Source organism: Dromaius novaehollandiae, chromosome 12 (genome assembly GCF_036370855.1).
Source record: "Dromaius novaehollandiae isolate bDroNov1 chromosome 12, bDroNov1.hap1, whole genome shotgun sequence".
Lineage (NCBI taxonomy): Eukaryota > Metazoa > Chordata > Aves > Casuariiformes > Dromaiidae > Dromaius > Dromaius novaehollandiae.
In genome coordinates this window covers 15,081,981-15,100,195 of record NC_088109.1, presented here as the reverse complement: position 1 = coordinate 15,100,195, position 18,215 = coordinate 15,081,981, and the positions used below count along the sequence as shown (strand labels likewise).

The following is an 18,215-nucleotide window of genomic DNA, read 5'->3' as shown; positions in this document are numbered from 1 at the left end:
CCCTTACAATAGATGCCCATTCAGTGAGATCATAACTAGTGACAGGTGAACTGAAAAAAGTTTGGAAAGTTGAGAAAGCTGAGGAACAGGTCTGAGGATCCTGTGGGATAAATTTACCCCTTTACATTTCTAATATCTCCTGATTGCAGTTCAACTAGAAATAAATACTGCTGAAAACCTGCCGTTTCCAATCTCAGAAGAATCTGTGAATACAAAGGTGCATGAAATACGGAAAAGTATGGCGTTGTTTTGTTTTATTCTGGTTTTAAACTCAGTGATTTGGTTCTAAAAATTTCATGACAAAAGCTAAACTATTTTTTCCCTGGATCCAAAGCAGTTCATCTATGACTAGTCATGATATTTTAAAATAGAGTTCCTCATTTACATAAAACAGGTAAAATAGGTCACAATAGTTTAAACAAGTAAATTAGGAAAAAAATCAGTTGTATTTGCAATCATAAATAGGTAGAAAATACATACATTTTTTAAAAAATTATTTTTTAATGAATTTGGCAGCGGATCATGTTGAAATGCAAATTTATCACCAAGAAAAAATTCAGAAATCCGAAAAAAGTGTTAGAAAAAACCCCAAACTGTAAAAAGGTGAATGCGCTCACTGGAACTCAAAACCCAGAGATAACCAAAAGAATCTTTTCTTTTTCTTTTGAGGGGAGGGAAGAGGGGAGAGGGGAACTATTTTCCCAAAACAATGATTTATTCGCTCTTCATGAATCCCAGCCCTTCCTTGCAGCCATGCTAAAGAGCACAGCAGGGCTAGGGAAGTTGCACAGCAAATGCTTCAGTGAGGTTGTTGCATATGTGCAAGACATTTTCACTTGGTACATGGAAGCAACTGATTTGAATGGCACAGTTTATATCGAAACGGGGCTGGGTTCTGGTTCTCTATTAGTTGTACTTTTAAAGGTGTAGTATTAGCCCTCTGGTTCTTAATGCAAAGACACCCTCCACAAGGCAGGAGATGGCTCAATATCCAGCTGACTGGCCAGAGACGTTTTTCATGTAGCCAAACCATTATTTTTTTCCTCCTAACTGAAGTCTGTCTCAGCTATATAGCATGAAACTAATGTGCAAACAAATCTCAAATGCAGTTGTATGACAGTGTATCAAAAACAAACAAACAAAAAAAATCAAGCATCAGCGTTTCCCCTGCACGCCTCAAACCATTAATTTAGACGCCTAACCTGCTACTCCCATCTTAACCAAGCAAACGTGCCCGTTTACTGCAGGCACTAACTGTAACTCCAGAACGAGTGTCCGAGTCAAAGCCCACTACGAGGGTTAGCTTTCATTCCACTTCTGTGCCTTTGATGGTTAAAGGTTTTTAAAAAAGCAAACAGCAAAATTTCTCCAGTGAGACCCTCAAGGCCTTGGGATGGCTATTGCCACTGGCCCAGCAGGTAAAATATAGTATTTGCCACCTCCAGCTGTGGAAAAGTTTAATTTATAACTCTCATAATACAGCAACCAGAAAAGAAACCAAAAGCAGCACTGCAGTGGCTAATTTGTTTCTGCAATTCAGCCATCTGTTTTAAAAACATGCACAAATTCAAATTAGAAAAATTTGGGGAAAAAAAAATATAGATGCAGCTACTTTTTGGGTTTTCTTTTCTTTGCTTTTGGTCCATCTCTTAGTTTTAAATCACCCCTTCTCTTTTACAGTAATATCAATGTTAATCAACAAGTATTTGTGCTGTTGTGGCCAGTTAGTCCACGGGACATCAAAGAAAAATAAAACTACTGCGTAGGAATGTTAAGAACTGGATATGTTCCTGTTTAAATGACAAAACCCGCTCTGGCAGCCTAAGCTGACAGTAGAACAAGCAGCTACAAACTCTGCTTTTATCAAGCATTTCCTTTAGATACCTTTGGCTGGCCTAATTGTGGTATCATAAGAAGAAAAAAATTCTCCCTCAAATACAGTGCCCACAAGAAAGGGCAGAGTTTCTCCAGAGAACCTGTTCCCAGCACAACTTGCTCAAGTTAAAAAAAGAACAGAAGGAAAAACAAATAAAAGGGGTGAAAGGGGGTTGTCCATCCTTTGGACAGTCTTCAGGGAGTAGTTCCCCATGGCATCATCTACTGACTTCAACTGCTGCACTTCCACTTCTACAGTCCTTGTAGTGGTTTCTCTTTATGCCTTAGTCTAACCTAGAATGGTATGCTAGTCTTTGTGACTGAATACAAAATCTTTCAATGTTACGTGTTTCCTTTGCTTTAAGTTAAAATCCCTTAAGCCCTATTTCTTCCAGAGTTAGATTCATAAATAGATTAGCCCCCCGCAACCCAAAATAATTACAGTCTAACCCAAGACGGGCAAGGAGACTGGGCAGTCTGTGCCCAGGTCCACTGCTACTTTTTAGTAACGTGAGACAAAGTACTTAGTCCTTATATCTGTTTCCCCAACCAAACCCCCAAAATAAATAAACAAAGCAAATCCTGGTTACCGTACTTGGTAAAGCATTTTTGAGATACGCAGATGAAAAGCACCTGTTTGCTGAGTGATATTATTGTCTTCATTACCGTTATTATTAACGCTGTGTCTGTTACAAATACGAGTTACAGTGGGCGTAGGTGAGTGGCTTTGCTCTTACTGTCAGGGATGATCTGATTTGTGTTCAACCTTTGGACGGTCAGAGTCCATAAGGGATTTTTTTTTTTTTCTTTTCGACCAAAACCAAAGTCCAATAGTTAACAAGCAAACAAAAGACCAAGCAAATGTTTGAAGCGCCAAGACCACAGGTGCTGCTTTTCACCAGCACTTGCCCCCGCTGTCTCAGGGACAGCCTGCTAGTCTCGTACTGCAGGATTCAAGTTTACACCAGCGATACCTCAGCTAAAGTACGCCACGTTGGGAAACTGAGGAGCAGCTCCTCAACCTCCTTACTCATGCACAAACAGCAGGCATTTCACCTAAGTGAAGAGAAAAAAAAAAAAAAAAAAGGTGAACCATGCCAAATCTGGCAAATGCCTTCCTAAACTCCTTCTCTTGTGTGGGTGACAGGGTCCCAATGCCATGCTCGGACGGGACAGCTACAAGCCTTTCCACACCCAACTTCTTTGCCTCCTTCTCAATCTTGCTGCTCCAGCTGTATCTTTATTCAGGGACTATGTGAAACATAACTGTACCCTTTTTCCTGATGGGACCCTGAAGCCTGTCGTTTACCGCAATTGAACCAGAGGGTGGAAATATTACACCTTTGAAAATTCTCCTGAAACAGTGTCTTTTTTCTCAATCTCTCAACAGAGCTCCTTCTGTGTGTTCTGTAGGTTACCCTGCTCCCAACCATACCAGCACCTAAAATTGCTTTCTGAGACTTGAATATATTGCTGGCAAGACAATCAATTCAAGTGGTAAGGTGTATAACATTTAGAGATAAAGATATATATATTTAAAAAAACCCAATAATAGTAAATTCCTGTAATATGTCTAGTCTGATATGAAAGCTCTCCCTCTACAGAGAGACATCTGCTGTGATTACCTTACAAAATATTAAAAAAAAAACACACACAAAAAATAACTTTCTCTGTGAGAAATAAAAATAAATCCTAGTGCAAATATAAAGCTCTGTAAACCTGGTCCTATGAGAATCTATGGTTAGTAAACGGCAGTTAAAGCAGGTTTATCCTCTCACAGAGAGAGCTCACATCATGGTTTCCACAATGATATGAGTTGGCTTGATCAATCCGCCATTCGACGTCCCATTGGGGCAGAAGGGGGTGCCGCTCTCCGTTTCTTTGGACCACCGATTCACTTCCTTAGGGGCAGCCACCGCTTTTATCCTCTGAAAGGAGAAAGAAAGCAAAGGTGAGAAGGCAAAACACAACCGTCACCTCTCCGCATGCAGGGTGGAGGACACGGCAACGCCAGGAAGGCGTCGAGCGGCCGTCTGAGGTGTGCACGTGCTGTGTGACTCTGCAAGCACGGTGGGGACTATGCTACAGCCCTGATGCTGAGATGGGTACCATGTCCATATGCTCCTTTTTGACTTTCACTCAGCTGCTAAGCTTCACTTCAGACTGGGAAGTTGGAGAGACCAGAGGACATGAAAAGGGTTACCCAGCATCCTGGATGCTGGATTTTCTGTGCTGCAGCTGCTCCTCAAATTGCTTTTCCTCATTCAGAAACAACTCTGTCTTTCAGTCCAACAGTTCTTGGCCAAGTGGCAACTTCTCTCCTACATCTCCGTTCACAAAGGATGAACTAAATGGCATCTGACCAGTGTTTACTCTCTTCCCGTTCCATAATGGTTTTTGAAAAGTGTTTTGGCTACTTTTAGACTTGTCTCTCAACAGATGGTGACATTGTAGGCAGGAAAATAAACACTCAAGAAAATGTTCTGGCCGCGGCTGAAAAAGACTATTAACACTTGGAGGAAAACAAATTCAAGTATTTGTGCTCTAGGAAATGTTCCTTTTTCACTTTATTCTGTCTTTTTTTTTCTAACCCAAAGTATCCCACTTTATCCTCCGAGAATATCCTGCTCTGCATTTCAGACTGTCTCACTAGGGAAAAACAAAACTAAACTGAAACCTCAGATGAGAAGTGCTAAATTTAATGCTTGCACAACCTCTAAAAACACTCTACTGGAAGAAAAACAAACCAGGAGAACCAGTGATGAAATGTGAAGGGCAAGAGATTGCATAAAAATCTGAACCTGAGCGAATCTGCACTGTCAAGTCTGAATCTGAATCCAAGTTTTCCAAAGCTGAGGAGAATCTGGATCCAGTGTTTGGATTTGACTCATTAGAAAAAGAAAACAGCTAAAAAGTGAAGCGCATTGGCACTGGGATTTGACTTCTATTCAGCTCCCCCAGATTGAAGGCCAGGCCTGAAAGCCACAGAATCCACAGGTGTATCTGAATTTTCCTGAAAATTCAGTAAGCTCTTAGACAGCAGGGTTTGATCCAGGTCTGTCTCTATCCACCTTCCCAGTGATCTTTAGGAGTGTGCTTCCTTTTCCCAGCTGGCTTGAGAACAGCAAAGAAAGTCTTTGAGTGCTTGTCTGCACACGAAGGCAACAATTTGCCAAGCTGAAAACTGCAGAAGTGGAAGGCAAGTAAAATCATCTGGTGTTTATCTGAGGCCAGAAGGCTTTGCATTTGTTCTGCTTCTACTGTTTGCCAAAAGGACAGGTGATCTTTAACAGTCTTACTTGCTCTCGCTGCAGGAGAGGTATCCAACTTTGCCCTACCTGGACAAAGTGCCAGTTTTCTAACCATTGTGCTTATTTTGTGTAAAACAGAGCAAGTTAAAGCTCCCTTTCTCTATACAGACAACTGTACACAAAGGCTACATGCCTGGTCAGGTTACGGTCTAACTTATCAAGCTGATGAGGAAATGCAGCATGTTGTGACCCATGGGCTCTATAAGCAGCCCATCCTCTGAAAGTAAGGAGAGGGGAGGGCTATGTCGCCTGACCATGGGATCTCTCTTTTCCCAGTTTCTGTTAAAGCAAATCACCTGGAGAAGAAGTCTAATGCAAAGAGAATCCCCCACCCACTCAGACCTGAATTCACTCTCCCACATCCGAACCAGTCTCTGCCCCATAAGGAGGGTCCTTAAGGTGGTCCTTACCTCAATGAGTGACCCATCTGACTGTATGATGCGGATGACCATCACCATAGGGATGCAGATCATGGAGGAAAGGGCAAGAACCCAGCCCAGGCCGATTGCCCAGTCCGGGTATGTGTAGACCTTGTTGTAGGTCAGCGGTTTGTACTTGGCCAGAGAAAAGATAAAGCACCCCTGTGTGGAAAAGAAAGGAAAACAAAATGAGGCTCAAAAAGTACTGAAAGCAGCAAGGCTCTGGTGTTATCACTGGCCCTAAGGAAGACAGGCACTGAAAGACAGAGCTGACAGACACAAAACTTATCTTGAGCCAGTGGAGCAATCACTCTGCCACTGAAAAAGCCCTCTGCATTTGCTTGTAGGTAAAGTGTTGCTTGACAATAGGGTGTTGACAGATGGTGCTGAGCAGCCGCAGCACGCTTCCTCGGGCTTTTCAGGGCTAAACAACTTGCTGTACATTGCAAAGAGTTTACTGGGATGTTCTTCCCAGCAAATGAAATACGCCAAGCTGAGTGTCTGCCTCAGACTGCTGAGATCTTTTCATTAAAATGGCCTCATAGTCCTATTACTTAGAGCAGGGAGTACTTTTTGGAGAGTGAGTTATCTGTGTCATGAAGTTAACATTTGCCAAGCCGAAGAAAAATCCACTCAGATTTAGCCTGCTACATTTTGCACAGGCACAGCAGAGAGATGTCACATTAACAGCTAATGTCTACAAAGGTCTTTGAGGGCTATGTTCAAGCTTCCAAATGCAGCAGCCTTCAGTTAAAGAGAAGTAATAAGATGGAGGCTCGAAGCTGCAACATGGAAGACTTGAAACAGCAGGGTCAGTACTCACCGCACAAAGAACTGGTGTGATCACGATCCAGCTCCATTTCATCCAAGGACCAGGTCTGTATCCAATCATATCTTCAATGGCATTATAAATATTATCAGCGCCTGCAATGGACAGTGAGCATATTTATCAGCATCCTGCATATAAAAGCCGTGTAAGGCAGTGGATTACGCTAAGGATTACGCAGGATTACATACTGCCCAAGAAGGATGCTCAGCTGAAGCCCTCTGAAACCAGCTGAAAATGGCCCTCCACCCTGCACCACACACACTCCACTCTCCAAACTCTCTCTGAATGTGCTGGAGGAATCATCATGGGAAGGACACAACAGCAAAAGATACACCCAGTTTCTATGGAAATTTGATCCAAAATAAAGGCTTTTTTTTGTTTTGCTTTTTTAAGGAGATAGAGTGAAGAATTAGGGAAATGATTGGTCACAAATAGCAAACTTTCCTGATCACTCCTAAGCTACTGCCACAGGCAGCAACTGAGGCTACTGGCAGACTTTAGCAATCAGCATCACTTGGAAATAACAGGACAGAATGCACTTTCCATTGGCTTTCTTTTCAAATTTTCTATTTGATTGGCTCGACCCCTGCAGGCAGCTTTCAAAGGCAATTTTTTGAGACACAAACAGAAGTTTTCATGGCTGGCCAAACTTTCAACTCTCATCTCTAAACTTAACACATGCAAATGCATAATTGTGTCTTTCTTAATTAGCAATGGAAAAATACTCTTTTTTTGTGTGAAAAACACTGGGGACTGGCTTGATCCCAAATGCAAATTTGCCTCCAAGAGGTCAGTGCAAATTTATATTTACGGCAAGAGTCTGTTGCTGGGAAGAAGATTGTGGAACGGCTATCTATTAAATGTTTGGCTAGCAAAATTGTCACTGACTCATCAAAAGGTATTAGATGAAAGGATTCTCACTTACCATAAACCCAGGCTACAGCAATACATTCAAAGAATGCAACCCACAAAAGGCATACACCACTAGCTGCATAGTAGTCAAAGAGTTGAAAAACATACATGCCACCCTGTAAAAGAGATATATCATGGATTAGGATCCAGCAGGAAAAAACCCTGAGCACTCCAGGCCCGGCTCCAAATAAAATATGTTTGTGAACAGCATATGCTGCTTGCCAGGCACTTGTTTATGTCAAGTAATATCTACTAACATATCTTTATGACTGCTCTCTAACAAGCAGAAATGTCAAGCAACTAGGTAAGGCAAACACCTGGCATTACCTTCCCCAGAGAATTTGCTTGTTTACTATAGAAAGCACTCTAAACGAGAAGATGATTAACCAAAATTAAGCCACTTAGTATAATCGACTGAGACACTTAAGTCTTTCCTTCTTAAAAGTATTTTAGGATGGGCATTTATAGAAATGAATGATGTAAAGAAATAATAGGTCTTTAGCATAAGTGCCTCTAAAAAACTAAAAATGCAAGTCAGCTCATCAGGAGGCTCCTCATTTATGAACTGAGTGGAAGGACTTTTTTTCATCAGAAGAGTTTGTCTTTCTAACCCTTTTTTTCAGCTTAATACTGAATTGCTAGACCCACTGCTCTCACCACATGAAACTGCATATACCTGCACTTCTGCCTGAAAACTGAGTTTGTTAGGCACCGCTGTTACAGGTATCGTTTTAACTCCCACAATTGTCCTCTTCCAGTTTTTAAAATCTGTCTTGAATTTTATTTTGGAGATAAATATCACAACAGTGCAGCCACTGGAACATATTCCAGCCTTGTTTATACCAGAATAAATCCAAGGGTATATAATTGATTCAAATCTGTGTAACTAAGATTAAAATCTCTTTCCCTGCATGCACTGGATGGGATCTTAATCTGCTTTACTGAAGGTTCCCATTGCATTTCATCATTTAGAGCCAGATGTTAATATTCATACTCATGTTGATTAGTACCTTAGATCGGATTGAAAGTAATGAGATTTCAGTTCTCTACTCCTCATACCAACAAAGGGGGAGTACATAGTGCCCTTTCAAAGTGCTTTCAGATCTAGGGATGAAAGAGGTCATGGAGATCTAAAGAGCCCTGCTTTTTGGCATGGCTAATTCTATGCAGTCTGATTCGTAGCGTAAATTGGTCTACACATTGACCAAAAATGAAGACAATTTCAGCATCTGTGTAACTTACCTCAGTCACCATAGTTAGTCCCAGAAGATAGCTAAGGAAACATACTATAGCGATGAAGATTTCCCGTCGGTAACCCTTCCTTAGGAAGGATGGGTGCAGATCAACTAATGACGTGATCTGTCCTTCAACTTCAACAAACTAAAGGAGCAAATGACAACAAAGAAACAAGACTCGAAACATATCCACCATGCATTTTATCCTGTCTCATAATTAAACAGACACTGCACAGCAACACTGTAACTGTACTCTGTTGGCAAGACACTACTCGGAAGGAATAACTCAGAATCCATTCCTTATAATGCAAAGGTTAAAGTGGGGTAGTTTTCAGTTTGGAACAAGCTTTCAGAATTGCTCTTCATTTCCTAGCATCCTTCTGAACTACTGAAGAGGCTGTGTAAATGCAAGCCACAACGATAAAGGAACTTAATTTGACGACGGGAAGGCACTCCTGTGGCTCTCACGCTATAGCTGTTCCACACAAATATGAGACGTGTGCTAGAAAATAGGCAGAGAGAGAATGCTCAGAAAAGCCTGAGCTTTCCGAGCTGGGACAGTACCTCTCAGTCTCTTTCTTTGATGTGCCCCAGCACCTCATAGGTACTATTTCAGTTAATTCCACAATTAGATATAATTTTACTCTTGATTTTGCTAGCAAAAATCCAGCCAGTGGAAAGCAGGCTTTGATGCTAAATAGGCAGCAGGCTCTGATGCTACAGGAGCAGTCTTTTCCAAACGTGAGGGCAGAGTACGTATGACTGAGGTTATGGGGCACTTGTTTAACAATAACAGATCTGTTGATACATTTCCCATACAAAGATTTGATAAACTATTCGTACATCTATAATAAAAATGTGGCCCTGAACAGATTAGCCAAAATCTTAATTAATCTAGCCCCACGATAACTGTATTTGTGCTAACTTGCCGTTTGAGCTCTATGTAGGATGTGTAACTTGAGTTAACCAAATAACCCAAACTGGATTTGAGTAAAGGTTTAAAGTTTCTGGAATGGAAGACCTATCTCGCCTACAGAGAAAAGGGACTGCTCAACACCTCTCAAACGAATCCAGAGAAAGAGAGAGAGCATTCGGCCAAGTCCTGCCTTTCCACCAGACCAGGTTCAAAACTTGCAGGTGTCAGCGCGAGCTCTCCCATTCGCTTTTGGACCCTACCCAAGGCAAAAGCACTGAGTTCACTGAAAACATGAGGATGTCAAGGAGAGCCAAGGCAGCCTCTGTGGAGATGACCTTCACTTTCAGTGGCTAAATTATCTTACAGTCAGCACTTTATCATGGGGGGTTTATGATGTAGCACTATTCCAAGACAAGGCATCTTTTCCGACCCAATATCTGTACTGCTTTTTGAGTACCCAGAAGTGCCCTCTAATAACTATGCCCTTTTTGACTGGGAGCCGAAGTCGTCATTTAGGAACAACGTCCCGTTCTGCAAATATGCCACCAGATTTTGTTGCCCTGTATCTTGCTATTGTGACTTCTGTAAAACTGGTTTTCTTTCTAAATGCAACCATTTCCTTTGGTCTGATTTGATCTTAAACCGCTCTGGCATTCCAGAAACCTGCTTGACTGCACTCCAAAAAAAAGGAGGGCTGGAAGAGAGAAATTAAGCGCTCCAATTAGTTTTAATCATTCTACGCAGTCAGGAGCTTTTTAAAATTACTAGACAGCTTCCAATTTGCCTAAGTATGGGGTTGCTGAACCACAGTACTGGGCACTTTCAAATTCATTTTGGAGTGATTGAAAGGTGCTCGCTGGAGTTCAAAGATTAAGCCGAAAAGAGCAATTTAGGACAAATGGAATATGAAAAATATAAGAGATAAGTGCACAACAATTGGGTAAAAATCCATTTAGAGAGCTCTCTTCATATGGGAGAGGATTTAGGCTAAATGAACATTTCACCCTTGCCAGTGGGGTTTTTGTAATTTTAGTTACTTTCTATGCGAGTGCAGAAAGCTGCCTGTTGTCCTGAAAACTTAAGCAATTTCAAACGCGTAGTCACTGCATAAACCTTGGTCACATCTGTTTCCTTTAAATGGACTATCTAGAAATGATTTACAGGTTCTTTTGTGGTATTTAGTCCCGCATTCCTACAAGCAACCACTGGGAAAAATAGCCTAAAACCTTGGACTGAACTTTTTGATTTTGTTCTTGCTCACTAATTAATAGCACCATGCGCTATATAAATAGGACAGCTGGAGCCGTTCTGAGATGCTCCCCGGCCAGCTCGGAGGCACTGAGAGCAGGCTGGCATCGGAGAGCCACCAGGATCCCAAGCTGCTTCGTATCTCTGAGAACAAGGCCAATGACAGAGGCTGCTTTTTTTGCCCTCTAACAGCTTGTGAAGTTACCCTGGATATACTGCCCCCCCAAAATTTGTGCTTTTTGTCCCTTATAAATGGCTTTTTGCATTTGTTTGGCACTTGGCAATCATCAGCACCTGTAACCCTAGTTGTTATTAACTCTTACAACGTGCATTAATGAAGGTGTTCACATAGTGCTCCGCCAATTGACTGCAATGGCACAAAGTACCCTACAACAGATTTCATCTAGATAAACCAGATATCACATTTTTGAAATGGTAAGCCACATCTCTCTCAGTAAATGCACTCACCTGGCTATCCAGTCCAAGCAACAGAAGCATAATAAAAAAAAGGATTGCCCAAAAGGTGGGCAGCGGCATCATGGACACGGCTTTTGGGTAGGCAATGAAGGCCAGGCCTGGACCTAGAGGAGAAAGAGAAAACAGGAAAGGGGGAAGGGAAGGGAAGAGCAGCAGTAAGTACCAGCTCTGCGGCAGAGGTAGGCACACTCAAATGCAGGAATGCCTGGTTCCGTTCAGATAAATCCAAACGCGGCTGGAAATACCAGAAGTGAAACAGTTTGGCTCTTTTATCTGAAAACGAAGCACGCATGACTACAGCAGAAACCACAGGCAACCCCCCCGAGGCCATTGCTAGCGGACCACCAGTTTTAACATCTGTCTCAAACACGCCCGTGACGGCTCTGTTGCTGCGCCTGCCCCGCGCGGCTGCAGCGCCCGAGCGGAGGGGGAGGGCAGGGGGGTCGCGGGGGAATGGCAGAATCCCATCGCTAGCCCCCACGAGCACGATGAAGATGATGATGATGAAACTCTTTTGCATGCAGGGAAGGGACTCTGCTCCAAAGGCCCCCCGGGATCAGCACTAGCGCACCCGCTGCCTCCCGCCGTGGGCCAGCTCCAAACCCCGCATGTATTTTGTGGAAGGGGGGCTGCGCTCCGGGAGAGAGGCAGCTCCTCTGCGAGCCCTGCGCTGAAGCGAGCGGGCCAGTCCTAGCTACAGCACCTGCGCCTGGCTCCCTGCAAAAGTGCCTCCGCTCTCGGGCGTCCCTGGGGTCGCTGGCCAAGGAAAACCGCTCCCCGCTCGGACGCGGCCGGCCTGCCTCCATGTAGCACTGCCGCCAGGCGCAGCCGCGACGTCGCCCAGCGCGGGATGGCCCGCGGGGCTGGCAAAAGCCTTCGGCCCGGCCGCCGGCGCACGGCTGGCTCCCGTCGGCTCCGGAGCGGCCGGCAGCTCCCGGCAGCCGTGCGCGGGGCCCCTGCGAGCCCAGGGCCCGCGGGACTGTGGTGCTGCCCGGCCACCGCTCCCGGCAGCGTTTTGCACGGAGAGCGAAAGAGCCCTCTCCAAGGGGGAGCCGGGAACGCCGGGAGCCGGCTCCTAGCGCCGGCTCCGACAGGGGCCATCCCATTAAACCTGGGAATGCCTGCTTTTTGCTTTTTCTTTTTTTTTTTTTTTTTAAAGGAGCCTTGAAAACCAGCATTTTCCATGATTTTTAAGCAGATTTAAGAAAAACTTCGTTTTCAATAGGGGAAAGAATTTTGTTTTAACTGCGGCAGTGCGGGGACTGAATTCTTGTCTCTAATCTGTACGGAAAAGATCACTAACGCTGCTCTTCCTACCTCCCACTTTTCCTTTGCAACAAGAAAGATGGAAAAAGAAGTAAGAGGAAGAAGTAAAAAAAAAAACCAAAAAACCTTTTTTTCAAACTAAAGAAAACTTTAAGTCACTGAAAATACCTAAACAGAAATAAATACAAATTAGCCAACAATCAAGCAACTAATTTTATTTAAAATGAGACACAGCTAAGGTTTTTATATGACAGACAATACCAAAAAAATTGGTGGGTGTCTAAAATTTGTGGGGGGCTGAGGGGGTTGGCTTTTCCCCCTCTTCCCCCTTCCCGATTTGCGGACACAGTCGGTCCTGCCTGAGGAGCACCTGCTCCAGGATGGCATTTGCGGTTCATCTGTGCAATTGGTGAGACAGAGCTAAAACTGCTGCCCTCAATAACCCCCCTGAGCTGCTGCGTGCTTCACCCAGGGGAAGCGTCCTCGCGCTGCGGTGCAGCCTAAGGGCCCTAAGCTCGGCGCTAGCTTTTAATGTCCTTTGAAACTAACTGCGGGAATACAAGGCGAAAGGTCTGTGGGAAAACAGAAATGGTTCTGGTGACCCCACGAATGAACATAAGTGATTTAAAATTGTATTTAATGTGGAATTTGGTTGCTTGGAGGGATGTTTTTTTTCAAATCTGAAGACTGGTTAAAAGCTCTTAAAAGGATTCCCGAAAAACCTTAAAGTTTTTCAGAAAAAATCACAGCAAGCACTGATTACAAAAAGCCGTCAGGAGGGCCTAAACGTGCCGGGAGGCGGCAGACAAGGTGCTGCCCAGCGGTACAGCCTTTTCCTCACCTTCTCCTTGACACAGGGGGTATGAGGGGTGGTGGTGGTGGTGGCTGTGGCTTTGTGTGACATGAAACCACATGCACTCAGTGCCTGGCTGCTGCTGAGCGAGGCAGCGAGTAAAAACCCCCGGGGACCCGCTGGGAGGATTTCGACAAAGCTCACTGTCACGGCAAAACGTCCCTGGGGCTTTAGCCAGACCAGCCCCGGCTATGGGTGTCCTCCCGACCGGCTGGGGTGGTGGCAATTTCTGGCCATTGCCAACTAGGGCTGAATTTAGATCCTCAAGCTACAAAACCTGAAGGGATCAACAAGAAAATGTGCAACGAGTCTAAAGTCAAGTTCTGAAACTACCCGGTGCCATTGCGGTCCCAAGTATAAAACTGGGATTATGTCAGTCCCCTTGGAAAAATGCTTTTTGAGCTGTTGATGAAAAAATGCTCTGTAAGCATCAAATTCATTAGTTAATTTGTATTTACACATTACATAATAGTGCAGGGTTACCATTAAATTATTTACTTAAAAAAAGATAATGCAGTGTTACTGTGAAATTATTTAATTTACCAAATGCCAAGCAACAGGAATATAGCTGCCTGTTTATCAGTGGATATAATTAATCAAAATTAAAATAAATATTGACCAGAAAAAAAACCCCAATGTGTAAATACTTAAAAAACACTACTCTTGGAATTGATCCACCTACATAAGAAAGAAGTGGGACTATTTACAATTCATTCAGTAGGATTATTTTCTTGCTTCCTGTGTTCAAACAAAGCAATCAACCTCTGATCAAAATAATCATTATGGCCAAGAGACTTAACTAATTGCAATTGCAAGAGATACGGCAATTTTAGCCACCCAAGAATCCAGCAGTGCCACCAGCATCATTAGTTTTTCATTAGCCCTTGTAATGTGAGATATTTTTCATAAGACTTAACTCCTGGAGTCATATGATTAGAAGACATATCATGTTTGTTCTGTTTTTCTTTTATTATTTTCTAGGGTATGTTTGCAGAGAAAAGCTTTCAAATACTATGCAGGTGAATTATAACTGCTCAAAAAATCAGAAAGAAATGCCAAAAGCGCCCTGAAGTGACATTGTATGAATCTGATTAGCTCAGCCTGTCTCGTGGCTGTTGAGGCCTGACTCATTAGCTCTGAATTCCTGGGGTTGGTAATGACCGTCTAAACTGTCTGTTCACCAGCTACTTGAAAACGCATTGCTACACCTGCCCTTATGGACAAGACACGCACAGAAGAAAAATGTCATCTATATTGTCCAAAATATATTCACATGCTGTGAGGATTTAGTCTCCTTCAGCTGCGTGCGCATAAACTGAATATCAACAGCAAGAACACATTCTGCATCAGGGAAGACTATAAGTGTATATCCCTTTTCAAAATGGACTTCTCCCAATTTTATCAACCTCACCCTGAACCGACATGAGATAAAGGCAAGTTGCAACAACTAGAGTTATTGCAGATGAAATGGTCCACAAAACCCAAGAGAATTAGTTCTCCCAACTTCTCTTGCCTTTCAATGAGACTTGGGAACACATGTCCCTTCAAAAGGCCAAGATAATATCCCTGCTGTGAGCAAGCGAAACTTAAGCTATGAAAAATGCATAAATACTGGCTATTTGCATTTGAGTGAAAATAAAGGTAGTCTGACAAGAAGGATGGAATAAATTTTTGAATCAATGACGTTTCTGGACCCTAGATAATGGTGTGGTTATCTTAACGCTAATCTCTGCTGAAATGGTTTAACACCCTCTAGGAAACATGCTGACTGCCCTGTTAATCTAGACAGAGTAAACTACATAACCCCAGCTAACCGTCACTGCTCTAGATGCAAGCCCAAATCAACAGGTGTGAATGTGCTTATTTTTCTGGAGATTATGGGAAATCTTGTTCTGTTTTTATTGCTTAGATGTTAGCTGATTGAGTCTGCAGAACTTTGCTCACACGCTAGGCGGCAGTGCCCACCACCACTGCCACCAATACCATCGTACCTGACTCTGCCACATCAGCAATGTTCACCCCTTGCTCTTGTGCCATGAAGCCCAGGACGGAAAAAATTGCGAAGCCAGACACAAAACTGGTACCACTGTTCAGGCATCCCAGCAGCAAACAGTCCCTAAGTCACACATATGTCATGGAGCAAGTTAATTAAAAAAAAATTAACCCATTGTCCCTACTTTATTTACATCATTTAGCTAAAACACTAAACCCCCTTGGATGGAAACTTGCCTATAGCAGTTGTATTTGTACTTGTTGTAGCTCCCCAGGGAAGTCATTGCTCCTAAGCAGATTGCATATGAGAAGAAGATTTGTGTCCCTGCATCTATCCAGACCTAAAGGGAAAGATGGAAGGGTTGTTACTACAGGCATCATTGCATTACAACACTCAACACAAACACACAGTTCAAACTATGCAATACCAACAAAATAGTTGCTTCCACTGAGGATGATAGCTATAGGGTCAGGGAGGAAGGGAAAGACAACATCACATTTGCAAATTTGTCTTTTGTTGGGAAAAGAAAATTGTTAGCATCGGAGCCCACAAAACATCATCTCTTCAATAGTCCCAGTATCCCCTCCCCAGAAATGCTCAAAATTTCTAGTCTCTTAGTCATTTGACCGATCCTTCTTGTTGACACAATAATAAATGTATTCCAGTGCACGAGGAAATGCAGTAAAATTGCTCCTGTCTGTTTTAACTCATTTCTGTTAGAATCAGCCTACAGAGTCACTACACTGAGAATATGAAAAACTTGAGAAACAGAATTTTTGCTTGTTTTTTTTTTCGCTTTCTGGTTGTTTTTCTAACTGTTCAAATGCAAGATACAAAGCCATAGGAATGGGGAAAAACCAAGCAAAATATAACGCACTTTAAACTATAAGAAAGGTATCTCACCTCAGTCTCATGATTCTTTCTGATATTAAGAAACCCACACAGAATGATATAGCATTACACTGTGAACTTCTAAGTTAGTAAATACATAGTAAGCCATCAGATTCATCCACTGATTCTGTCTATCCACAACTTCTTTCTGCTAATGCAAGTCTGCTAATGCTAGTGGAAACCAACAGGGACATCTGAATAAGTGAGAATTAAGACTGCAGACCCTCATCTCCTCCCTCCCACCATCACTTTTCAGCACCCTGCTGACAAGTATCTCCTTGGAGATGCTGCTTTTGCTGGACAGTCTGAGATAGCCTAAAAAACTCACTGTGGGAAGGGGGCCTGCTAGCTCATGTGCATCTCTTCTACATGCGTCAGCTGTCACTCTGGGCTGAGGGCTAATAGTAGATCATAAAAAGGATAGAGTTCCATAAAAGAAGATGCATTCATAAAATATGTCTCCTATAAAGAAGGTAACTTGTATAAAGAGGGCAAGACTACAGAATGAACCAAATTTCCACAATGTTTCTTTCAATTACACTTCTTCTTCAGTTATTTAGCTACCATTGTAATTTTTGTTTTAACCAAATACTCATTGGAAAGAAATATTAAAAAAAAAAAAAGATGTTGTTCTCAGGGTGACCAACATTTCATTATTTTAAAAGATCTGTTCTTTTCCTTTTTTTTTGTATTGTATTTGTATTGTATTGTATTGTTTTGCATTTCTCACATGATCACTGTTGGCTGAAGTGATGCTGATATGTTGAAGTGTCACTTATTTGCACTCTGTGAGCCTGGACAGGGATCTTTATCTAATCGTAGCCTATACAGAAAAAGGAAGGCTAGCTCCCACTAGCCAGTATGAAGCAAATCTTCCCTGCTGTGCTTCAGAAAGCATTGTCTCCACCTTTGCATGGGTTTTCATTCTATTATTTCATTCACTTTTTTCCCAATCTCCTCCTTCTGAGCAGTGGGAACTAAGTGACACTGGTACTCACAGTTGTTGCTTGTTGTTCCATCTGTGAAGCTCACGTTTCTCTCCTTTGAAACTAAAGACTATCCTCATTAAAAAAAATGTATCTCCCTTACCTTACCAACAAGAAAGCTGAGATTCTATAACGGGACAGAGTCTACAGCCTCAGAGTCCTTTGACACAAAAAAAATACACACACACGCATACACACACATACATACACATGGAAAGATGCATTAACACATATAACAGTGATCTTTTCAAGTAGATACTCTGGAAAATATAACCGAGCATTAAAGTTCATGCTATATTTGGACCCCTAAAGATCATGGAAAAAATCTAGTGCTGTGACATAACCACCATCACCCTCCACCAACCGTCCCCCTTGTTTCAGAGAAAAAAACAGTCAAGAAATCATCCCACTCCCCACTCCTGGTTCTGTACCTGTGGATCAGCTAACCGTGAGATATCAGGATAAAGATAAAACTTGATGCCTTCTGCAGCTCCAGGCAGGGTCACCCCACGGATTAGCAGAACAAGGAGCATGACGAATGGGAACGTGGCAGTGATGTACACTACCTGGCAATACAAAGAAACACTATGTTTAGTCCGTGCCGGTTGACGCTACAACTCCAGAATCAGAAGAGATCTAATGACTGGAATTCAAAGTCCCCTCATACCTAAAAAGGACCTGACCTGAGTTTTTGTTTGTTGGGGGCTATTTTTAGTTTAATGCTCTCTCCCGCTTGCACTTGTTCTCCTGGTTCCTATGCTCAGCCAATGCAGTATGTTGCTTTAGGCCTTGAGAAAATGCAGGTTCATTAATCTCCTCTGACCCCCCTTTGAGGAAGCAGTTATGTCATTCAGGCACAGAACACGGAGGATTTCATACAAGTCATGACTTTAGTTAGAAATTCTGCCTTGACCCTAATTGTGCTCTTCACATTACAAGCGTACCTTTGCCAATGAAGCTGGAGAGATTCCCTTGCCAAGAGAGCCAGAAGCATTACCTCATTC

At 42.8% G+C, this 18,215-nt stretch overlaps 1 protein-coding gene across 6 annotated transcripts in view; it reads right to left on the bottom strand.

The window, feature by feature from the left end:
- SLC6A6 (solute carrier family 6 member 6) overlaps positions 1 to 18,215 on the bottom strand; it is a 102,625-nt gene that overhangs the window by 3,558 nt on the left and 80,852 nt on the right. For 5 of the 6 annotated variants that reach the window (XM_064519004.1, XM_064519005.1, XM_026093102.2 and 2 more), the window contains 9 exons: positions 17,643 to 17,777; positions 15,571 to 15,674; positions 15,333 to 15,457; positions 11,214 to 11,326; positions 8,589 to 8,726; positions 7,360 to 7,462; positions 6,429 to 6,529; positions 5,597 to 5,767; positions 1 to 3,803 (listed from right to left, as the gene is read on the bottom strand). The exon at positions 1 to 3,803 is cut by the window's left edge and continues 3,558 nt beyond it. In XM_064519004.1, the coding sequence (XP_064375074.1) occupies positions 3,663 to 3,803; positions 5,597 to 5,767; positions 6,429 to 6,529; positions 7,360 to 7,462; positions 8,589 to 8,726; positions 11,214 to 11,326; positions 15,333 to 15,457; positions 15,571 to 15,674; positions 17,643 to 17,777 (1,131 nt within the window). In that variant the 3' untranslated portion in view covers positions 1 to 3,662. The remainder of the gene's footprint in view (positions 3,804 to 5,596; positions 5,768 to 6,428; positions 6,530 to 7,359; positions 7,463 to 8,588; positions 8,727 to 11,213; positions 11,327 to 15,332; positions 15,458 to 15,570; positions 15,675 to 17,642; positions 17,778 to 18,215) is intronic. The other variant, XM_064519000.1, reaches the window with a different exon arrangement.